This window comes from Lycorma delicatula, chromosome 12, assembly GCF_047948215.1.
Source record: "Lycorma delicatula isolate Av1 chromosome 12, ASM4794821v1, whole genome shotgun sequence".
In the NCBI taxonomy this organism is placed as follows: Eukaryota; Metazoa; Arthropoda; class Insecta; order Hemiptera; family Fulgoridae; genus Lycorma; species Lycorma delicatula.
In genome coordinates, this window is record NC_134466.1 from 52297017 (window position 1) to 52323013 (window position 25997).

General features: G+C 29.8%; 1 protein-coding gene across 1 annotated transcript; it reads left to right on the forward strand.

The window, feature by feature from the left end:
- Window positions 1-25997, forward strand: LOC142332761 (uncharacterized). Its single transcript, XM_075379375.1, has 7 exons — window positions 1-127; window positions 1560-1709; window positions 9292-9441; window positions 10233-10382; window positions 16356-16505; window positions 17297-17446; window positions 23017-25997. The coding sequence occupies exons 2-7, from the start codon at window positions 1563-1565 to the stop codon at window positions 24748-24750; spliced, it is 2481 nt and encodes an 826-aa protein (XP_075235490.1). The 5' UTR covers window positions 1-127; window positions 1560-1562; the 3' UTR covers window positions 24751-25997.

The following is a 25997-nucleotide window of genomic DNA, read 5'->3' on the forward strand; positions in this document are numbered from 1 at the left end:
AGAAGCCTTGAGAATCCATGGTGGTTGCTAACTTGCCACCCTATTTCATTGTTTTTACATATAAGGTGGTTGGTAGTCATTAAAGTTATTTTTGTTTAGTGAAAGAAGTGTGTTTTATATACGTGTCGTAAGTATATTAATATAACTAAATATAATAATATAGAAAACTCTATAATAACACATTTAATAATTAATCACATTTGCATAGTTAGAATGTAAGAAATACTTACATACTTTTTGGTAAATTATAGAAGCTCACCCGTGATGGAGTAAGACTTCCTAATTAGCAAACGGGAAATTAGTCGTGAACAACAAGAAACAGATATTCAGTATTATTTTGGAGGCTATATACTTTGAAGTATTCTCAAACAATTATAATAAAAACATTACATATATTTACAGAAATAGGCAAATTCGATGAGCTTGTGACTTTCAATTGAAATCATATCTTACATTTAAAACTTTTTTTGATTAAATTTGATGTAGTGGGGTCATGATTGTTCAATTCTCTGAAAGATAGTTGTGGAAGGTTCTTGTAAACTTTCTATAAAAAAGATAATCTCATATTTTTCTGTTAAATTTTTAACTTTTCCACAATGGCTTCTTTGCACCACAGAAAATTAATGCAGTTTGGCTTTACCAAAAACAGTGTAATAAATTTAGATGTTTAGTTAATTGTACGCTTCTCTTGAAATTTTCATCCAAAAAATCAGTAATGTGTTTATTAATAGTGTATAAGGGCTTATGAGAAGCTGCAGATTTAAAAGTTATACTGTCAAATGTTACTGACAGTTAGTTAAAAGGGAAAGAAGCTTGTCAGTTTCAGTAGACAAATACTATGCTTGTGTTAAAAACACAGTATAACATAGAAATGTCATATTATGCTATTCGATAAGTATCAATTCTGGCATTTATCGGTTAAAGATGCTTGTGTGACAGAGTTATAACTAGGGTCAGGTTAGAGCACTCCCTTTTGACTCGCGTTCTTCTAATAGTTTATGGAAGACAGCCTTATTTTATGTTACTGGCATCTTAACTCTAATTGTCTTTTTTTATCTGAAAATTTTTTGTATCTGTAAAAATTAAATTTTCATCTTTTATACAACTGAATTGGCTTCCACTATTACTTAAAAAAACATGCAATAATACTTTCTTAATTTAACATCAAAGTCTATATATCCAGTAAAAACTTTTCTTTTGTAAAAATTTGTATCATTTTAGGTAATAAAAAACGATGACTATTGTTATTGCCCACTCATGTATATTTTTTGGATATTTAGAAATTCATTTATACCATAAACTGTGGTTTTCATGTGGTGTTAGTTATAAATATAGATTATTTGTATAACAAGTCATTTCCATACATAACAGACACAGGTTCGTGCTTTAATACCTGCTTTGATACATAACAAGTCTTAAATTATCTCTAACAATGTAGTTAGTTCCAAGCTCTTGACTTCATCAGATGTTACGTTTCAATAATATTTCATTTAACATGCTTATTTTAAGTCACACTTTTGTAATAGAATATTAATATTACTTAATATTTTTTTTTGCAGAGTATGGGTGCACAAACTGGTGATTCAGTTTTGGAAGAAAATCCATTATCCTTGCCCATTAAAAAAGAAAACATGCATGAAACAGGGCAGCAAGAATATTTGTTTGTACATCTTGCCAAGACTGATGAGGAACTGATAATATTTAAACAAGTAAGCCATTTTCTTCTTTATCTGTTTTTGAGTTAAAAATGTCAACCTAGTTATTGTAAGAATTCTTAATTATTCTATTCAAGATGATATTTTTATTTACTATTTATAGCCCACATAACATGTTGCATTTATATCTGGCTTGAGATATTTTGATTTATACTGCAAAAAAAGTTATTAACGAAATATAGGGAGGTAAATAGCTTTGATGAAAAGATTACACTTAACACTTTATGGTAGATAAACATTTTGTACAACAATACGCAACAAAGAAAATACAGTGAGATGCAGCCTCATGCTACGAACAAAGCCTCCTAATCGTATTCATTTTATACTCAGATGCAACATTGTTTACAAAGATGACGTAAAAGAGTACAAAGCTATCCTTGCTTTTATGAAGCATGTTAGTTACGAGAAGCTTTGTTATTGTTGTCAATAATCCTTATTCTATGTTACTGTATTTTTGTTTTCAAACTAGACTGATATGTTCTTTTACTTTTACACAAGTAACCTGTGTGTTTTACCAAACCATTTTGATTATACCTAGGTCAAACAACTTTTTATTGATAGATTAAATAATGCCAAATCCTACATTGTGTTCTGGACTTTCAAGATTGACAATATACTGGTTGATCCTAGTTGCATACTATTACCAGAGCACTCGCACAGATGAGGTATTTCTGTGAAAATCAATTTATTTTGTAACTTTAATTAAAATAGGTGTTTTTGAGTTCTTGGATTCTTCATAGATTGGCAATAAATTAATGTTGGCCCTCTTAAACTTATGAGGTTTTTTTCCACTTTTCCATCAGAAAACGGTACGCACATTCTCCCTTTGAACACTCGCATAAAACTGATTGGTCAATTACATTAAACAAGAGTAGCAGAAAATTCAGTAAAAGGAAAACTTTGTATTCAGTAAGTGTTAAACTTACTATAAAGGATGTAGGACGCAATAAAGGATTTAAAGGATGTAACTAATTAACATATAAATCTATTCATTTGTGTTTATACATTGTTGAAAAAGAATGTATAGAAAATTTTAAGCAATATTTTGGATCTTTCTTTTTTGAAGTTTTCTCTAACCAGTATTATAAAATACTTAAAACATCAGCTGCTACAAGGAACTCAGTGGTTTCCCAGAAGACTGTTTGATACAGGCCTGAGGGTCCATGGTGGTTGCTAACTCACCACCTTATTTCATGGTTTTCACATTTATTGTGGACTGTGATGTATGATTACGAACACCCGAATAGCACAGCAGCACAGTTGATATGTATTCCTTTCATGTGTTGTCATCTGTTGACACCCTCGGTAACATATGGTTTAAATTTATTCTGTCAGGTGGTGTTTGGTAGTCATTAAAGTTATTTTTACTGAGTGAAGCAAGTGTGTTTTATATACGTGTCGTAAGTATATTAATATAACTAAATACAATAAAATAGAAAACTCTATAATAACACATTTAATAATTAATCACATTTGCATAGCCAGAAGGTAAGAAATCCTTACGTATTTTTTGTGAAATTATAGACCCTCACCCGTGATGGAGTCAGACTTGCTAATTAGCTAACGGGAAATTAGTCGTGAACAAGAGACAGATATTCAGAATTATTCTGGAGGCGAAATATTTTAAGTATTCGCAAACGAGTGTAATAAAAACATTAAACACATTTATGGAAATAGGCAGATTTCGATGTGCTTGTGTTTTTTCAGTTGAAATCATATCATGCATATATATTATATTTTTGATTAAATTTGATGTAGTGGGGTCTTGATTGTACAATTCTCTGAAAGATAGTTGTGGAAGGTTCTTGTAAACTTTCTATGAAAAAGATAATCTCATATTTTTCTGTTAAATTTTTAACTTTTCCACAATGGCTTCTTTGTACCACAGAGATTTAATGCAGTTTGGCTTTACCAGAAACAGTGTAATAAATTTAGATGTTTAGTTAATTATATTTTGGATTTTGCTTTAGTTAATGCTTCTCCTGAAATTTTCATGCAAAAAATCAGTAATGTCTTTATTAATGGTGCAAAGGGCTTATGAGAGGGAGTTTTACAAGTTTTCATGTCAAATGTTACTATGTCAGTTAATTAAAAGGGAAAGACGCTTGTCAATTACAGTAGCCAAATAGTATGCTTGTGTTAAAGTATAACATTGAAATGTCATATGTCATATTATGCTAATTATAAGTATCAACTCTGGCGTTTGTCAGTCGGATGCTTGTGTGACAGAGTTATAACTAGGGTCAGCTTAGGACACTCCTTTTTGACTCGTGTTCTTCTAATAGTTCATGGAAGACAGCCTTATTTTATGTTACTGGCATCTTAACTCTTGAATGATCTTTTTACCTCTAAAAATATTTTGATTCTGTAAAAATTAAATTTTCATCTTTTATACAAGTGAATTTGCTTCCATTAATACTTAAAAAACATGTAATAATCTTTGTTTAATTTAGCATCGAAGTCTATATACCTTGCCTTAAATAAAGGTGACTAACATATTCATTTTATACCCACATTTAACATCGTTTATGAAAATATTTTCTTAAAAGAGTTCAAAGCTATCCTTCCCTTTATCAAGCATGTTCAGTTACGAGAAAATTTGTTATAGGTTTCGATAATCCTTATTCTTTGTCACTGCATTTTTGTTTCCAAACAAGGTTGATGTGTTTTTTATATTTACACCAACAACCTGTTTCTTTTACCAAACCATTTAGATTGTGGTTAAGATCATTTTTCTATTGATCTATTAATTTACTGCAAATGCCTACAATATTTCACTTTTCTGGAACTATCATGTGTGATTATATATTGAAAGGTTCCAGTTGAATATTATTATAGAAGTACTCACATGCATGAGTTATTTCTATGAAAACCAATTTGTTTTATCATTGTAAGAAAAGTAGATATATTTTTAATATTTGTTAATTATATAAAGATAATAAATTATTATTATTATTTTATGTTTTGCTGCAGAGTATGGATGCACAAACTGATAGTTCATTTTTTGATGAAGATCCATTATCTTTGAGTATTAAAAAAGAAATCAAGCATGAAACAGAGCGAACAGAACATTTGATTGCTCCTGTTGCTATGACAGACGATAAACCGACAACATCTAGACAAGTAAGATATTTTCATTTAATTTTTGATGGTTTATGATGATGAAATGCTTTGTTCATAAGTTGTATCACCAGAATCTGTTTATTTTTCTTTCTTACTTCCACCAGACTCTGAGCTCCCTTCATCTAATGTCACATGTTCTGGAGACTTTGGTGTTGTCAATTCTATGCAGTATGGATCTGTTCTCATTGCGCATTGTAAGTTTAATTACAACACTCTATGTTTTGATTTTGATGTAATCCCTTTAATGTTTGCTAAGCAGAAATAACAGTCAGAAGAGTGATTTTTGGGTTCCTCCAAATCATAGGGATAGCAATGGCATGTGGCATGTGACATTTTTTCACACAGTGAGAAACCTAGAACATGATAAACAACAGATATATGGGACCCAGGCCCTTTTTTCAAGTTCAAGAAAGTAAAGTGATTTAACTAACATAATACAGATTCCTCTCCAGTATCTTAACATCAATTTTGTTTCATGAAAATATTTTTGAAAACCCTATTCAATAATTTGGAAAACTGCTGCCAGTGAACATTGCATTAATAATTTTTTAATCCATAAATTTGCAAAAAATAGAAGTTACATTTTGCACAAAACCCCTCGAAGAATGATAACGAGATAGAGATCTAAAAGTACTCGAGTAAAACTCAAAATTATAATTATAATTTATTTTTTAATGATTTCTCAATTTAAGTTGAAGCTTAACAGATAATCATATAAACACATCACGAGATAACTGAATTTTAATGAGTGGTAGTATTTTAAATCTAGTTTTAAAATAACTATTTTTTCTTACTTAGTTTTGTTAGAACCAAGGGTTTTACAGAATTGTAAAACAGCTTATACTAACAATGCTGAACATGTGCCTCACCTCATCCAGTGAGGTGATTGCAGATTCTTCTTTCCTTTTATTCAACTGAGTTTTGTAAACAATAAACTAACCCGTGGTACAATGAGATGTTGTACTATACAATTCCTTAAAAAATCAGGTTTTCTTTAAATTTGTATTTCTAAATTCCCTGCCCTTGCAGATCTGAAATCGCCATAAAAGTAGCTATAAGACTCCATTGAATGAAAGCAACATGTTAGTGGCATCAGCCACAATAATTACTTTATTCAAATTAATAATACTCACTATACAATTAGTTCCTTTCAAGGTGTCACTAGTAGGGTGGATTTACATTTTAGTAGGTTTGACATATAAATTTACAAAGAAGTATGATTAGCTCACAGAAGAAAGTAACGGAATACAACTTCACTTTTAAATTTCTTAAGGAAGCTCATCATGGGATTCTTTTATCATTAGATTGATTTTGCAAATTCAAGTGCCAAATATCTCATGTAATGTTGCCAATAACAATGGTAAACATGATTTTTGTCTCATGAGTACCAATAGGTGTATTTAATGCAATTCTTTATCCTGTTTTCAAATATGTATTCATAATTTCTCCATTACCTACAGCTTCTTTGTTATTTTAATTTGTATGAATATTTAAAAATTTTTTTTTTTCATTGTCAACTAAAAGATCCTAGAGAATTATAAATATGATTGAACCAAATGAGCTAACTCAAAGAGTAGTGTTGTTATTGTTGTGTAGATTTAGACGTGTATAAATATGTACAAATGTTACCTAGTGCAGCATACATTCATCAGAACAATGCCAGTTGTGAGATAGTGAACCAGGAAACATGTCATTGTAAGTGCTTTGTGTGTTACATATTTACAATTTTATTTCTTTTAATTAGTCGTTAGTTACAAAATGCCTAGAGTTTTTTTAAATCTTTTAACTTCTTTTTTTATGTATGTGGTGAAGTAGTGCTCTAGTCCCAAAGGCGAACTTTATTTTGGGTGTAAAGTCAAGACCAAACAAGGGCCTGGGTCCCATATATCTGTTGTTTATCATGATCTAGGCTCCCCACTTCCTTCTCACTGTGTGGAGAAATGCCACACGCCATATGCCATTGCTAAATTTACCAAAATTACTCTTTTGACTAAATGATTTCTTACAAAAATTACTTGTGAATTTCTTCAACAGTAGGAATAGAGAAATGTGTTTTTAAACTACAGCTTTCATTAAAAGTTTTTTTGCAAAAATTAAAAGTGAAATTTTTCTCATCTGTATTAGTAGAGATATGTGTTTTTAAATTACTGTGTTGAATAAATGTTGTTGTTTTTTTTTGACAACATGAATATTTAAGTGGTGAAAGACTCCTGACAAAAAACACATGAGTGAATAAGAAGATGAGAAGATATGACATTCCTTTCTGTAACAGGTTTTTCTGTAATTTGCAAGCATGTTTGTTTAAAAGTAAAAGTGTTGAAATCATCATATTCTTCATTGAAGACATTCACAAATGCACGTATATTTTAATTTATTGCAAATCACACATTTTGATGTCTGTAAAATACTTCCAGTAATTCTTTCTTCCACATCATCGATAACTTCTTCAATAAGATCCTAAAAAAAAAATGTAGCTGTTGAGTTAAAAATCTATCGTAAAAATTTGTTATTTTAAATAATGCCAACTACAAATTGAACACTTTATACTTTAATATTAAATATCTTATGTTCATATTTAAGCAAGCACTCTATATTTGTTTCAAAGTAGCAAAAATAAAAATTTCATTTATAGTAGCAGTTAAAATACAGAGGACAAAATGTAACACAATCAAACTATATGCTACATAGCGCAGAAATTAAAACAGGTCAGTCAACAGGCAATTTCATAATACCAAATAAAAAAAAAATTTTTTTTAAATTTACTGTAGTTTAATTCTGTTAATATTAACTGAAAATAGAACCCTGTAAATAAGTGTAGATATTTTCCAAACTCATCCCCAGATTAAGTGATTGGTCATTACATTTGTTCTTAAAACATCAAAGACAGCGAAGAGTAATAAAATTGGTTTTATCATTTTTATTAGATATTCATCTACTGGAAGAATTGAATGAAATGAAAAATAAGAGAAAACAGGCTTAGTACTGGATGGGTGAGTCAAGTAAATAATGAAAGAATTATATACTGAAGATCCAAAACTATATTAATTGACCATGAAAATGTCAAACAAATTATTTTAATTTCTCTTTAATACATTCTGATGCACAAAAATGAGAGTGCCATGAGAAAAGCAGTGTAATAATTGTATGTTATTTATCTACAAGATTGAGCTACACATTTCTAGAGAAATGTTATCATAATGTTTCTAAATCACGTTTATTCAGATACATATCAGAAGTTTTTAATGCAGTTTATAACCTGCTGAGAAATTTCTTAAAATATTTTTAAATGTGTTTTGATTTTAAGAGAACTCTATGAGCAACAACGTTAGATCTTTAAAAACATATAAAGTAAAAAACGATTTAATAATTCATCATATTTGCATAGCCAGAAGGTAAGAAATACTTACGTATTTTTTGTGAAATTATAGAAGCTCACCGGTGATGGAGTCAGACTTGCTAATTAGCAAAACGGGAAATTAGTTGTGAACAACAAGCGACAGATATTCAGTATTATTCTGGAGGCGAAATACTTGGAAGTATTCTGAAACAAGTTTAATAAAAACATTTAACATATTCTTGGAAATAGGCAGATTTCAATGCGCTTGTGTTTTTTCAATTGAAATCATATCCTACATATAAATGATATTTTTGATTAAATTTGATGTACTGGTCTTGATTGTTCAATTGTAGAAGGTTCTCGTAAACTTTCTATAAGAAGAGATACTCTCATATTTTTTTGTTAAATTTTTCACTTTTCCACAACGGCTTCTTTGTGACACAGATAATTAATGCAGTTAGGCTTTACCAGAAACAGTGTAATAAAATTAGATGTTTAGTTAATCGTATGCTTCTCATGAAATTTTCATGCAAAAAATCTGTGATGTGTTTATTAATGGTTGGTTGATAATGGCATATGTGAGGCTGTAGTTTTACAAGCTTTTCATGTCAAATGTTACTATGTCAGATTAAGATTAATTAAAAGGAAAAGAAGCTTGTCAATATTTTACTGGCATCTTAACTTTTGAATTATCTTTTTACATCTGAAAATTTTTTGATTCTGTAAAAATTAAATTCTCTTCTTTTATACAAGTTAATACTTAAAAAAACTTGCAATAATCTTTGTTTAATTTAGCATCTATACCCATTACATACCACGTAATTATAATTATACCATTATAATTTAGTCTATATACCCAGTGAATACTTTTCTTATGAAAAATATTGTATCATTTTTAGTAATAAAAAATGATGACCTCTACTGTTATTGTCTACTCATGTATATTTTTTGGAGATTAAGAAATTCGTTTGTATCATAAACTTTGGTTTTCATGTGGTGTTAGTTATAAATATAGATTATTTGTATAAAAAGTCATTTCCAGACATAACCGACACATATTAGTGCTTTAAAACCCGCTTTGATAGTCACACTATTAATATTACTTTTTTTTTGCAGAGTTTGGATCCACAAACTAGTGATTCAGTTTTGGAAGAAAATCCATTATCTTTGCCCATTAAAAAAGAAAAAATGCATGAATCTGTGCAAGAAGAACATTCTTTTGTACATCTTTCTAAGACAGATGATGGTCTGACAATATTTAAACAAGTAAGCTATTTTCTTCTTTATCTTGTTTTAAGTTAAAAACATAAAACCTAGTTATTGTAAGAATTCTTAATTATTCTATTCATTATGATATTTTTATTTGCTGTTTGTTGCTCACATATAATCATTTTGCATTTATGTCTAGCTTGAGATATTTTGATTTATGGTGTAAAAAACATTTTAGTAGAGTATAGGACGGTAAATAGCTTTGTTTAACCGATTGCATCTAACATTTTGTACAACAATACGTAACAAATAAAATACAGTGAGCAGGTGCCTCACGCCTTAAATGAAGGTGACTAACATAGTCATTTTATACCCACATTTAACATTGTTTATAAAAATGTTTTATAACAGTACAAAGCTATCCTTGCCTTTATGAACCTTGTTTAGTTTGTTACAGAAACTTTGTTATAGGTTTTGATAATCCTTATTCTATGTCACCTTATTCTATGACATTTTTGTTTCCAAACAAGGTTGATGTGTTTTTTTTATATTTACACCAACAACCTGTTTCTTTTACCAAACCATTTAGATTGTGGTTAAGATCATTTTTCTATTGATCTATTAATTTACTGCAAATGCCTACAATATTTCACTTTTCTGGAACTATCATGTGTGATTATATATTGAAAGGTTCCAGTTGAATATTATTATAGAAGTACTCACATGGATGAGTTATTTCTATGAAAACCAATTTGTTTTATCATTGTAAGAAAAGTAGATACATTTTTAATATTTGTTAATTATATAAAGATAATAAATTATTATTATTATTTTATGTTTTGCTGCAGAGTATGGATGCACAAACTGATAGTTCATTTTTTGATGAAGATCCATTATCTTTGAGTATCAAAAAAGAAATCAAGCATGAAACAGAGCGAACAGAACATTTGATTGCTCCTGTTGCTATGACAGATGATAAACCGACAACATCTAGACAAGTAAGATATTTTCATTTACTTTTTGATGGTTTACCTAATATTTAGCATTCTAGTTTAACACTAGATATTTTGATTAAAAGCTTAAAAAAGTGATACCAAACTGTATGTGAAATGATAAAACAGTATGTGTAGGATTGTACGATTGACAAGTCATTCCTGAAAACTCGTGGCTTTTGATAAAGAATAAACATTCCGAGCGAGGTTTTATATAAGGTCTCTTGTTTCTTTCTTCGTAGTGCCAAAATATACTGTTCCTCATCACACAACAAACCTACTGAAATGCAGCTGATATATTCTTGCAAGTAAATTTATAATCTATTCACAGAAACCAGTTTTATGAAGAACATTGTTGTCCTCAGAGAAACTACTTCATTGTGTCTCTTATGGTACTGTAAATGTGGCACAGCCATAACAAATTCTGTAACATATCAAACTGTTTACTACCTCCCAACAGACAGCATGTTATATTATTGCTGTTAAAACATCCATAAGACATAGAAATGAATAAACATAAGAAATATTGTACTTCTTAATACCATTCTTATTGATCTTTGATAACAGCCATGAGGCTACTCTTCCAGGATCTATAATTCATGCATAGTTTATAGTATGGTATTTATGAGGGTTCCTTGTGATTTTTAATGTGGTTTTATGCCATTTCTGTAGGATTTTTCAGTATTCCTTGATTAGAATCTTTTTTTCATGTGTTTTAAATTATAATCGGTAATTATAATAAAATGATTATACAATAGTAATAATAGTACTGCATGATATAAATCTGAAAATTAGTAGAATGTATTGATATGCCACTATTTTTTAGCAAAAAAATTGCTTTTTTGTAGCCATGATGTGCATCAGCTTACTCAAAACAATTTCTTAGAGTTTCTTTGCACAGATAATTTTAGAAAACTTCTGTTTTAAGTACATGAACCAGGAGTATTTTCAATGTCCTTGACGAAATTGTTCATTAATCCTAGTTTGATATGTAACAGAGGTAGATACACATTTTTAGGCTTTTCTTTTCTAATAAATGTTTTTCTGTCCCTACTATCCCATTCACACAATAAACAACAGTAGTTTATGTAACCAAGCCGCAAACCAAGAATAAATGCAATCACTTTCAAATCACCACAAATACTACATTTATATACTGCATATTGAAGCTTTTCCAATATAGATTTAATATTTTTATAAGTTTCTTTCATAGTAGCAGAGTGGGCCACAGGTACTGACGGGAATTTATTGCCATTATGCAGAAGCCGGCTTTTAAACTAACTTTAGAGGAATCTATGAACAAGTGCCATTCTGTTGGGTTATGTTCATTACAAAGTGGCTGCATAAGAGAACAAATGTCATTACAAAACGCTAAGGCATTTTCTTCAGAAAAACAACTTTAAATTCAGAATGATGATTACGATAAGTGCTACATTTCTTTGTATTCGTTTGAAGAAGATTCCATCCTTTTTGCCGGGAAGCAAGCATTCCAGACTGTTTTTTGATACTTTAAATCTTTTATGAGTTCGTTAAGATTTACTTTAATTAGTAAATGAGGCTCAGATGAAATGCTTTGTTCATAAGTTGTATAACCAGAATCTGTTTATTTTTCTTTCTTACTTCCACCAGACTCTGAGCTCCCTTCATCTAATGTCACATGTTCTGGTGACTTTGGTGTTGTCAATTCTTTGCAGTATGGATCTGTTCTCATTGCGGATTGTAAGTTTGATTACAACACTCTATGTTTTGATTTTGATGTAATCCCTTTAATGTTTGCTAAGCAGAAATAACAGTCAGAAGAGTGATTTTTGGGTTCCTCCAAATCATAGGGATAGCAATGGCATGTGGCGTGTGACATTTTTCCACACAGTGAGAAACCTAGAACATGATAAACAACAGATATATGGGACCCAGGCCCTTGTTTTCAAGTTCAAGAAAGTAAAGTGATTTAACTAACATAATACAGATTCCTCTCCAGTATCTTAACATCAATTTTTTTTCATGAAAATATTTTTGAAAACCCTATTCAATAATTTGGAAAACTGCTGCCAGTGAACATTGTATTAATAATTTTTTAATCCATAAATTTGCAAAAAAGTAGAAGTTACATTTTGCACAAAACCCCTCAAAGAATGATAACGAGATAGAGATCTAAAAGTACTCGAGTAAAACTCAAAATTATAAATATAATTTATTTTTTAATGATTTCTCAATTTAAGTTGAAGCTTAACAGATAATCATATAAACACATCACGAGATAACTGAATTTTAATGAGTGGTAGTATTTTAAATCTAGTTTTAAAATAACTATTTTTTCTTACTTAGTTTTGTTAGAACCAAGGGTTTTACAGAATTGTAAAACAGCTTATACTAACAATGCTGAACATGTGCCTCACCTCATCCAGTGAGGTGATTGCAGATTCTTCTTTCCTTTTATTCAACTGAGTTTTGTAAACAATAAACTAACCCGTGGTACAATGAGATGTTGTACTATACAATTCCTTAAAAAAGTAGGTTTTCTTTAAATTTGTATTTCTAAATTCCCTGCCCTTGCAGATCTGAAATCGCCATAAAAGTAGCTATAAGACTCCATTGAATGAAAGCAACATGTAAGTTGCGTCAGCCACAATAATTACTTTATTCAAATTAATAATACTCACTATACAATTAGTTCTTTCAAGGTGTCACTAGTAGGGTTGATTTACATTTTAGTAGGTTTGACATATAAATTTACAAAGAAGTATGATTAGCTCACAGAAGAAAGTAACGGAATACAACTTCACTTTTAAATTTCTTAAGGAAGCTCATCATGGGATTCTTTTATCATTAGATTGATTTTGCAAATTCAAGTGCCAAATATCTCATGTAATGTTGCCAATAACGATGGTCAACATGATTTTTGTCTCATGAGTACCAATAGGTGTATTTAATGCAATTCTTTATCCTGTTTTCAAATATGTATTCATAATTTCTCCATTACCTACAGCTTCTTTGTTATTTTAATTTTTATAAATATTAAAATTTTTTTTTTTTTCATTGTCAACTAAAAGATCCTAGAGAATTATAAATATGATTGAACCAAATGAGCTAACTCAAAGAGTAGTGTTGTTATTGTTGTGTAGATTTAGACGTGTATAAATATGTACAAATGTTACCTAGTGCAGCATACATTCATCAGAACAATGCCAGTTGTGAGATAGTGAACCAGGAAACATGTCATTGTAAGTGCTTTGTGTGTTACATATTTACAATTTTATTTCTTTTAATTAGTCGTTAGTTACAAAATGCCTAGAGTTTTTTTAAAATCTTTTAACTTCTTTTTTTATGTATGTGGTGAAGTAGTGCTCTAGTCCCAAAGGCGAACTTTATTTTGGGTGTAAAGTCAAGACCAAACAAGGACCTGGGTCCCATATATCTGTTGTTTATCATGATCTAGGCTCCCCACTTCCTTCTCACTGTGTGGAGAAATGCCACACGCCATATGCCATTGCTAAATTTACTAAAATTACTCTTTTGACTAAATGATTTCTTACAAAAATTACATGTGAATTTCTTCAACAGTAGGAATAGAGAAATGTGTTTTTAAACTACAGCTTTCATTAAAAGTTTTTTTGCAAAAATTAAAAGTGAAATTTTTCTCATCTGTATTAGTAGAGATATGTGTTTTTAAATTACTGTGTTGAATAAATGTTGTTGTTTTTTTTTGACAACATGAATATTTAAGTGGTGAAAGACTCCTGACAAAAAACACATGAGTGAATAAGAAGATGAGAAGATATGACATTCCTTTCTGTAACAGGTTTTTCTGTAATTTGCAAGCATGTTTGTTTAAAAGTAAAAGTGTTGAAATCATCATATTCTTCATTGAAGACATTCACAAATGCACGTATATTTTAATTTATTGCAAATCACACATTTTGATGTCTGTAAAATACTTCCAGTAATTCTTTCTTCCACATCATCGATAACTTCTTCAATAAGATCCTAAAAAAAAAATGTAGCTGTTGAGTTAAAAATCTATCGTAAAAATTTGTTATTTTAAATAATGCCAACTACAAATTGAACACTTTATACTTTAATATTAAATATCTTATGTTCATATTTAAGCAAGCACTCTATATTTGTTTCAAAGTAGCAAAAATAAAAATTTCATTTATAGTAGCAGTTAAAATACAGAGGACAAAATGTAACACAATCAAACTATATGCTACATAGCGCAGAAATAAAAACAGGTCAGTCAACAGGCAATTTCATAATACCAAATAAAAAAAAAATTTTTTTTAAATTTACTGTAGTTTAATTCTGTTAATATTAACTGAAAATAGAACCCTGTAAATAAGTGTAGATATTTTCCAAACTCATCCCCAGATTAAGTGATTGGTCATTACATTTGTTCTTAAAACATCAAAGACAGCGAAGAGTAATAAAATTGGTTTTATCATTTTTATTAGATATTCATCTACTGGAAGAATTGAATGAAATGAAAAATAAGAGAAAACAGGCTTAGTACTGGATGGGTGAGTCAAGTAAATAATGAAAGAATTATATACTGAAGATCCAAAATTATATTAATTGACCATGAAAATGTCAAACAAATTATTTCAATTTCTCTTTAATACATTCTGATGCACAAAAATGAGAGTGCCATGAGAAAAGCAGTGTAATAATTGTATGTTATTTATCTACAAGATTGAGCTACACATTTCTAGAGAAATGTTATCATAATGTTTCTAAATCACATATATTCAGATACATATCATAAGTTTTTAATGCAATTTATAACTTGCTGAGAGAAATTTCTTAAAATATTTTTAAATGTGTTTTGATTTTAAGAGAACTCTATGAGCAACAACGTTAGATCTTTAAAAACATATAAAGTAAAAAACGATTTAATAATTCATCATATTTGCATAGCCAGAAGGTAAGAAATACTTACGTATTTTTTGTGAAATTATAGAAGCTCACCGGTGATGGAGTCAGACTTGCTAATTAGCAAAACGGGAAATTAGTTGTGAACAACAAGCGACAGATATTCAGTATTATTCTGGAGGCGAAATACTTGGAAGTATTCTGAAACAAGTTTAATAAAAACATTTAACATATTCTTGGAAATAGGCAGATTTCAATGCGCTTGTGTTTTTTCAATTGAAATCATATCCTACATATAAATGATATTTTTGATTAAATTTGATGTACTGGTCTTGATTGTTCAATTGTAGAAGGTTCTCGTAAACTTTCTATAAGAAGAGATACTCTCATATTTTTTTGTTAAATTTTTCACTTTTCCACAACGGCTTCTTTGTGACACAGATAATTAATGCAGTTAGGCTTTACCAGAAACAGTGTAATAAAATTAGATGTTTAGTTAATCGTATGCTTCTCATGAAATTTTCATGCAAAAAATCTGTGATGTGTTTATTAATGGTTGGTTGATAATGGCATATGTGAGGCTGTAGTTTTACAAGCTTTTCATGTCAAATGTTACTATGTCAGATTAAGATTAATTAAAAGGAAAAGAAGCTTGTCAATATTTTACTGGCATCTTAACTTTTGAATTATCTTTTTACATCTGAAAATTTTTTGATTCTGTAAAAATTAAATTCTCTTCTTTTATACAAGTTAATACTTAAAAAACTTGCAATAATCTTTGTTTAATTTAGCATCTATACCCATTACATACCACGTAATTAAATTATACCATTATAATTTAGTCTATATACCCAGTGAATACTTTTCTTATGAAAAATATTGTATCATTTTTAGTAATAAAAAATGATGACCTCTACTGTTATTGTCTACTCATGTATATTTTTTGGAGATTAAGAAATTCGTTTGTATCATAAACTTTGGTTTTCATGTGGTGTTAGTTATAAATATAGATTATTTGTATAAAAAGTCATTTCCAGACATAACCGACACATATTAGTGCTTTAAAACCCGCTTTGATAGTCACACTATTAATATTACTTTTTTTTGCAGAGTTTGGATCCACAAACTAGTGATTCAGTTTTGGAAGAAAATCCATTATCTTTGCCCATTAAAAAAGAAAAAATGCATGAATCTGTGCAAGAAGAACATTCTTTTGTACATCTTTCTAAGACAGATGATGGTCTGACAATATTTAAACAAGTAAGCTATTTTCTTCTTTATCTTGTTTTAAGTTAAAAACATAAAACCTAGTTATTGTAAGAATTCTTAATTATTCTATTCATTATGATATTTTTATTTGCTGTTTGTTGCTCACATATAATCATTTTGCATTTATGTCTAGCTTGAGATATTTTGATTTATGGTGTAAAAAACATTTTAGTAGAGTATAGGACGGTAAATAGCTTTGTTTAACCGATTGCATCTAACATTTTGTACAACAATACGTAACAAATAAAATACAGTGAGCAGGTGCCTCACGCCTTAAATGAAGGTGACTAACATAGTCATTTTATACCCACATTTAACATTGTTTATAAAAATGTTTTATAACAGTACAAAGCTATCCTTGCCTTTATGAACCTTGTTTAGTTTGTTACAGAAACTTTGTTATAGGTTTTGATAATCCTTATTCTATGTCACCTTATTCTATGACATTTTTGTTTCCAAACAAGGTTGATGTGTTTTTTTTATATTTACACCAACAACCTGTTTCTTTTACCAAACCATTTAGATTGTGGTTAAGATCATTTTTCTATTGATCTATTAATTTACTGCAAATGCCTACAATATTTCACTTTTCTGGAACTATCATGTGTGATTATATATTGAAAGGTTCCAGTTGAATATTATTATAGAAGTACTCACATGGATGAGTTATTTCTATGAAAACCAATTTGTTTTATCATTGTAAGAAAAGTAGATACATTTTTAATATTTGTTAATTATATAAAGATAATAAATTATTATTATTATTTTATGTTTTGCTGCAGAGTATGGATGCACAAACTGATAGTTCATTTTTTGATGAAGATCCATTATCTTTGAGTATCAAAAAAGAAATCAAGCATGAAACAGAGCGAACAGAACATTTGATTGCTCCTGTTGCTATGACAGATGATAAACCGACAACATCTAGACAAGTAAGATATTTTCATTTACTTTTTGATGGTTTACCTAATATTTAGCATTCTAGTTTAACACTAGATATTTTGATTAAAAGCTTAAAAAAGTGATACCAAACTGTATGTGAAATGATAAAACAGTATGTGTAGGATTGTACGATTGACAAGTCATTCCTGAAAACTCGTGGCTTTTGATAAAGAATAAACATTCCGAGCGAGGTTTTATATAAGGTCTCTTGTTTCTTTCTTCGTAGTGCCAAAATATACTGTTCCTCATCACACAACAAACCTACTGAAATGCAGCTGATATATTCTTGCAAGTAAATTTATAATCTATTCACAGAAACCAGTTTTATGAAGAACATTGTTGTCCTCAGAGAAACTACTTCATTGTGTCTCTTATGGTACTGTAAATGTGGCACAGCCATAACAAATTCTGTAACATATCAAACTGTTTACTACCTCCCAACAGACAGCATGTTATATTATTGCTGTTAAAACATCCATAAGACATAGAAATGAATAAACATAAGAAATATTGTACTTCTTAATACTTCATGTATAGTTTTTAGTGTGGTATTTATGTGTTTTCTGGGGGTTCCTTGGGATTTTTAATGTGGTTTTATGGGGTTTTTCAGTACTCATTGATTAGAATCTTTTTTTCATGTGTATTAGATTATAATTGGTAATTATAACAAAATGATTATTCAATAGTAATATGACTATTGCATGATATAAATCTGAAAATTAGAATATATTTAAGTGCTATTATTTTTTAGCAAAGTATCAGCTTTCTCAAAACAAGGTTAATTTCTTAGTTTCTTTTCACAGAATTGAATTCATATTTAAATGGTAGTATAAATTAAATTTGTGCTTAAATAGTTGGCAGCTTTAAACATCCACTAGGAACTGTTGAAACCATTCCCAGTATTGAATTCACTTTGCACAGTCTCTGGCCAATAACTGTTGAATCGCTTTATATTGGACAAGACTGAGCTTATTACAAGTTGCAGTTGTTTTTCTGTTAAGCTAACTTTTGCACAGATTTGTTAAGACTACATCACATAGTTGTCTATACGTCTTCATCAAGTGCTTATGGTGTACCACTTCACTCATGTTTCTTTACTGATCCAATCTCCCGAAAGTCTTTGATTAGTGTTCGTACGCTAAATCGATTAGGAACCAGTATACCTGGAAATCTAATAAAATACTAATCTTTCACTGTCTGTATATACTCCTTATGCTTATGAAGATGTGTTAAATGAGAAATATTCACTGTTCAGTGTGCACATGGAAAGACAGCTTCAATCATATCTTCTTTAGTTGAGACACATATTCTTGTCGCAACATCCTGATCGGGTCACGGAAGCTAACTGCATTCAATACAGAATTACAAACCTTTGTAGAAAACATTACTCATATTAACACAGAATAAAATCCCTCAACCTATAATCATGTTTATGTTGGTATGTAGTTACTTTTCGAATGCACTGGATTATGAACTTCCTGTTAGAGCTCGCGCTTTAGAATGGTATATTTTCATCAAGTTAGATGGTACCAGTGAATTTAATTGACAGAATCTGATAACTGCTGAATATTTTGTCTACAAAGAGGCTAATCTTGTTACCAAAATAGCTGTGAAAAAAATATGTGGCTTTGTGTGAGTTGTAAAGGGTGAGAAAAATTCAGTCTCCTTCTTTAAAAATTGACCATAAAATACAAACAACTTAGTGATTGATTTGCCCTGTTAACCAGTTTTAGAGATCTTAGCAATGAAATTTATATAATTTATTTATAAAGAGATGGTTTCATCATTACTCGAAATTTGATCAATATTGACTGTTGAAGAAAAATAAGTAACTTCTTAATAATCAACTAATTTTTTCTAAATGATGTGTTACTGAATTTGGATCTCAGGTGTTAATTACATGCTAAGATGCTATTGTACTGTTTTATCACATTGTTTGGCCAAAATTGTGCAAGAATGTTTCCCAAACATTGATACAATGAACTGTAGCTTTGATACTGCAATAAATCCACAATTGATCTGAAGTGATGTTCACTTTTTTTTTTGTCTTCAGTCACTTGACTGGTTTGATGTAGCTCTCCAAGTTTCCCTATGCAGTGCTAGTCATTTCATTTTGGTATACCCCTACATCCTACATCCCTAACAATTTGTTTTACATATTTCAAACGTTGCCTGTCTACACAATTTTTTCCTTCTACCTGTACGTCCAATATTAAAGCGACTATTCCAGGTTGTCTTAATATGTGGCCTATAAGTCTGTCTCTTCTTTTAGGTATATTTTTCCAAATGCTTCTTTCTTCATCTATTTGCCGCAACACCTCTTCATTTGTCACTTTATCCACCCATTTGGGTTTTAACATTTTCCTATAGCACACCATTTCAAAAGCTTGTTATCTTTTCTTCTCAGATACTCCAATTGTCAAAGTTTCATTTCCATATAAAGCGACACTCCAAATGTATACTATAAAAAATCTTTTCCTGTAATTTATATTAATTTCTAATGTAAACAAACTATATTTCTGACGAAGGCTCGTTTCCCCTGTGCTATTTAGCATTTTATGTTGCTCCTGCTTCGTCAATCTTTAGTAATTCTACTTCCCAAATAACAAAATTCTTCTACCTCCATAATCTTTTCTCCTCCTATTTTCACATTCAGTGGTCCATCTTCGTTATTTTTACTACAATTCATTTCTTTTGTTTTGTTCTTGTTTATTTTCATGCAGTAGTTCTTGCATAGGACTTCATCCGTGCCGTTCATTGTTTCTTCTAAATCCTTTTTATTCTGAGCTAGAATTACTATCATCAGCAAATCGTAGCATCTTTATATTTTCACCTTGTACTGTTACTCCGGATCTAAATTGTTCTTTAACATCATTAATTGCTAGTCATATGTAAAGATTAAAACGTAATGGGGATAGGGAACATCCTTGTCGGACTTCCTTTCTTATTATAGCTTATTTCTTATGTTCTTCCATTATTATTGTTGCTATTTGGTTCCTGTAAATGTTAGCAATCATTCTTCTATCTCTGTACTTGAACCCTAATTTTTTAAATTGCTGAACATTTTATTCCAGTCTACGTTATCAAATGGCTTTTCTAGGTCTTTAAATGCCAAGTATGTTAGTTTGTTTTTCTTTAATCTTTCTTCTACTGTTAATCTGAGGCCTAAAATTGCGTCACTTGTCCCTGTACTTTTACTGAAACCAAATTGGTCTTCTCCTAACACTTCTTCTACTCTCCTCTCAATTCTTCTGTACAGAATTCTTGTTAAGTTTTACTGCGCAGTAATTCTACAGGTATTCCGTCTATTCCAGGAGCCTTTCTGCCATTCAAATCTTTTAATGCTTTCTTAAATTCAGATCTCAGTATTGTTTCTCCCCTTTCATTCTCTTCAACTTACTCTTCTTCCTCTGTAACACAATTTTCTAATTCATTTCCTCCGTATAACTCTTCAATATATCCCACCCACCTATCGAGTTTACCTTTCATATTATAAATCGGTGTACCATCTTTGTTTAACACATTGGATTTTAATTTATGTACCCAAAAATTTTCCTTAACTTTCCTGTATGCTCCATCTATTTTACCAATGTTCATTTCTCTTTCCACTTCTGAACACATTTCTTTAATCCACTCTTCTTTTGCTAGTTTGCACTTCCTGTTTGTTGTATTTCTTAATTGTCGATTGTTCCTTTTTACTTTCTTCATCACTAGCATTCTTATATTTTCTACGTTCATCCATCAGTTGCAATATATCATCTGAAACCTAAGGATTTGTACCAGTTCTCTTTGTTCCACCTAAGTTCGCTTCTGTTGATTTTTAAGAATTTCCTTTTTAACATTCACCCATTCTTCTTTTACATTTTCTGCTTTATCGTTTTTACTGAGACCTCTTGCGATGTCCTTTTCAAAAATCTTCTTACCTCCTCTTCCTCAAGCTTCTCTAAATTCCACCGATTCATCTGACACCTTTTCTTCAGGCTTTTAAACAACAATCTACATTTCATTATCACTAAATTATGGTCGCTATCAATGTCTGCTCCAGGGTAAGTTTTGCAATCACTGAGTTTATTTCTAAATCTTTGCTTAACCATGATATAATCTATCATCAGATAGATTATATCTTGCAGTATCGCCTGGCTTTTTCCATGTGTATATTCTTCTACTATGATTTTTAAACTGGGTGTTGGCAATTACTAAATTATACTTCGTGCAAAACCCTATAAGTCGGTCCCCTCTTTCATTCCTATTGTCCAGCCCGTATTCACCCACTATATTTCCTTCCTTGCCTTTTCCAATGCTTGCATTCCAGTCTGCCAACTGTTATTTAATTTTCATCTCCTTTTAGGAGTTTAATTGCTTTGTCAATTTCTTTGTATACACACTACTTCATCATCATCGTAGGCGCTTGTTAACAATCATTGTCGGTTTAAGTTTTGATTTTATCCTTATTACAATGATTTTATCGCTATGCATTTTGAAATACTCTACTCTCTTCCCTATCTTCTTGTTCGTAACAAAACCTACTCCTGCCTGCCCATTATATGAACCTGAGTCAATTATTCTAAAATCACCTGATTAAACGTCGTTTTCCTCTTCCCACCGAACCTCGCTATTTCCTACTACAGCTACATTTATCCTATCCATTTCCCTCTTTAAATTTTCTAACCTACCAACCTTTTTTAGACTTCTAACATTTCACGCCCCGGCTCGTAGAATGTTATTTTTTAATTTTCTGGTGACCCCTTCCTTAGTACTCCCCAGCCAGAGATCCGAACAGGGGACTAGTTTACCTCCGGAATATTTTACCAAGGAAGGCACCTCAATCATTGCTATACAAAAATGCAGAGAGCTACATTTTCTTGGAAAAAAGCAGCTGTAGTTTTCCATTGCTTTCAGCTGCGCAGTACTCAGAGGACTGAGTACTGCTGATATGACTGAGTGATATTGATATGACCATTTAAGTCGTCCTGACCTACACCCTTAACAACTACTGAAAGAGCTGCTGCCCTCATTCAGGAATCATTCCTTAGTCTGGCTCTCAAGAGATACCTCTCCGATATGATTGCACCTTCAGTCCAGCTACTCTGTATCACTGAGCACTCAAACCCCTGGCAAGACCTTGCTGAAACGGCAAGGTCTCATGATTTATAGAGGGAGATGTTCACTAGCTAACACTAAATGAGTTTGGAAAATATCTACACTTATTGCCAGGATTCTACTTTCAGTCAATATTAACAGAATTAAACTACAGTAAATTTTAAAAAATTTGTTTTTTTTTTATTTGGCATTATGAAATTACTTGTTGACTGACAAGTTTTAGTTTCTGTGCTATGTAGCGTATAGTTTGATTGTGTTACATTTTGTTTTCTGTATTTTAACTGCTAATACTAACAAAATTTTTATTTTTGCTACTCTGAAACTAACATATTGTGCTTACTTAAATATGAACATAAGATATTTAATATTAAAGTATAAGTTGTCAATTTGTAGTAGGAATTATTAAAAATAACAAATTTTCCGATAGATTTTTAACTTAACAGTTACGTTTGTTTTTTAGGATCTTATTGAAGAAGTTATCAATGATGTGGAGGAAAGAATTACTGAAAGTAGTTTACAGAGATCAAAATGTGTGGTTTGCAATAAATTAAAATATAAGTGCATTTGTGATTATGTCATCGATGAAGAATATGCAGATTTCAACACTTTTTCTTTTAAAGAAAAGTGCTTGCAAATTACAGAAAAACCTGTTAAAGAAAGGAATGTCATATCTTCTCATCTTCCTATTCACACGTGTGTTTTTTGTCAGGAGTCTTTCAGTCAGAGATCTACATTACAGTCACACTTATCAATTCATGTTGTCAAAAAAAACTTAAAATGTAATTTTTCTAAAAAAAAATTTAATCAAAGCTGTATTTTAAAAACACATATCTCTACTAATAGAGATGACAAGAAATTCACTTGTAAATTTTGTAAAAAAACTTTTAATCAAAGCTGTAATTTAAAATCACATCTCTTTATTCATACTGGTGAGAAGAAATTCACTTGTAATTTTTGTAAGAAATCATTTAGTCAAAAGGGTAATTTAAAAACTCATCTCTCTATTCATACTGGTGAGAAGAAATTCACTTGTAATTTTTGTAAGAAATCATTTAGTCACAAGGGTAATTTAAAAACTCATCTCTTTATTCATACTGGTGAGAAGAAATTCACTTGTAATTTTTGTAAGAAATCATTTAGTCACAAGGGTAATTTAAAATCACATCTCTATATTCATACTGATGAGAAGAAATTCACTTGTAATTTTTGTAAGAAATCATTTAGTCAAAAGGGTAATTTAAAAACTCATCTCTCTATTCATACTGGTGAGAAGAAATTCACTTGTAATTTTTGTAAGAAATCATTTAGTCACAAGGGTAATTTAAAAACTCATCTCTTTATTCATACTGGTGAGAAGAAATTCACTTGTAATTTTTGTAAGAAATCATTTAGTCAAAAGGATAATTTAAAAACTCATCTCTCTATTCATACTGGTGAGAAGAAATTCACTTGTAATTTTTGTAAGAAATCATTTAGTCACAAGGGTAATTTAAAATCACATCTCTATATTCATACTGATGAGAAGAAATTCACTTGTAATTTTTGTAAGAAATCATTTAGTCAAAAGGGTAATTTAAAAACTCATCTCTCTATTCATACTGGTGAGAAGAAATTCACTTGTAATTTTTGTAAGAAATCATTTAGTCACAAGGGTAATTTAAAAACTCATCTCTTTATTCATACTGGTGAGAAGAAATTCACTTGTAATTTTTGTAAGAAATCATTTAGTCAAAAGGATAATTTAAAAACTCATCTCTCTATTCATACTGGTGAGAAGAAATTCACTTGTAATTTTTGTAAGAAATCATTTAGTCAAAAGGGTAATTTAAAAACTCATCTCTTTATTCATACTGGTGAGAAGAAATTCACTTGTAATTTTTGTATGAAATCATTTAGTCAAAAGGATAATTTAAAAACTCATCTCTCTATTCATACTGGTGAGAAGAAATTCACTTGTAATTTTTGTAAGAAATCATTTAGTCAAAAGAGTAATTTAAAAACTCATCTCTTTATTCATACTGGTGAGAAGAAATTCACTTGTAATTTTTGTAAGAAATCATTTAGTCAAAAGTATAATTTAAAAACTCATCTCTCTATTCATACTCGTGAGAAAAAATTCACTTGTAATTTTTGTAAGAAATCATTTAGTCAAAAGCATCATTTAAAAAGACATCTCTCTATTCATACTGGTTAGAAAAATTTTACATGTAATTTTTATCTAAAAACTTTTACACAAAAGTTAAATAAGGTTGATAGAGTGGTATAAATTATCTCTTATTTAGTATAGGGTCTTTGCAGTTTGTAGCTAGTTTTTTTCTTCTTTTTTTTTGCATTGCATATACACTATTATTAAAACTAATTATTTTATACATCAGATCATTTGGAATGATTTATATAATGTATGTACAATTCTTTTAATAAAAAAAACTTTTTAATAACTTGTATATTAAATGATTCATATTTCCTTTATTTCAGTTTGTCTAAGAAATTTGGAGACATTGTATGCCAAAATTGTGAATACATTTATGGTTATTGAAAATTAACATTTTGAGACCGCATGCAACATTTTTTTCGATAAACTTCTACAATTTTTGCGTCCACACAATAAACCCTACACTATAGAACCTCTACGGTTTCTGTTCACCGACCTTTTGGTGTATGGCTTATGGTTTTCACAGACCTTTTTTGAAACTAATTTAACACCATTCAGGGTGTTGTTGCAGAGACTGAAACAAATCGATTATTCTGATAAGTAGAAATAATAATAAAGATAGATTTTTAAAAATCTTTATAATTTATTTTTTTTATTTTTAACGAGATAAACTGCATTTGAAACACCGAAACACAAAATTTGAGTTTAATAATATTAACGTATTTATCTGGGTGTTGAGAGTATGAAATAACCCCTCCCCATCGTTTACGCAAAACATTTAACGGGATAAACCGTTTTAAATAGTTCTAGGTATGTCAAAATGAATAAACGAAAACAGAATTTTCACACGGTTATTATCGCTTGACTTGCAGTAAATAGTTTATGTTCAGCTTATGGTTTTTTGAGAAAAATATTATAATACATAGAAATAGATACACGCCGATTTAAAGTTATTTTATATAAGACATATGCATTTGAAAAGAAAATAATAATTAAATAATATTAAAGCCTTTTGCTTTAACGTGAATATAATTTATTTTAAACAAAAAATATTGCAGCAAGATGTTCTAATAAAATGTTATTTTTATTGAAATTACTTAAATTGTATACCTAACAATCTATAGACAATCAGAAAAATGTATTGGGATTTGGGAAAAAGATTCATAGTACTCTTCTGATCGAAAATACTCTTTAAAGATTAATCGATGCAAAACTCTATTATTAATTTTACCTATAGAATAAAAAAAATTGTTTTTATTGTATAAAATTAGGGTATTTGTAAAAACTGT

Bases quoted from the DNA above. Each gene is read 5' to 3' on its own strand.
- LOC142332761 (XM_075379375.1), top strand. From the start codon at position 1,563: ATGGGTGCACAAACTGGTGATTCAGTTTTGGAAGAAAATCCATTATCC. The intron at 9,442-10,232 runs GTAAGCTATTTT...GTTTTGCTGCAG, and splicing joins GTCTGACAATATTTAAACAA to AGTATGGATGCACAAACTGA. The intron at 16,506-17,296 runs GTAAGCTATTTT...GTTTTGCTGCAG, and splicing joins GTCTGACAATATTTAAACAA to AGTATGGATGCACAAACTGA.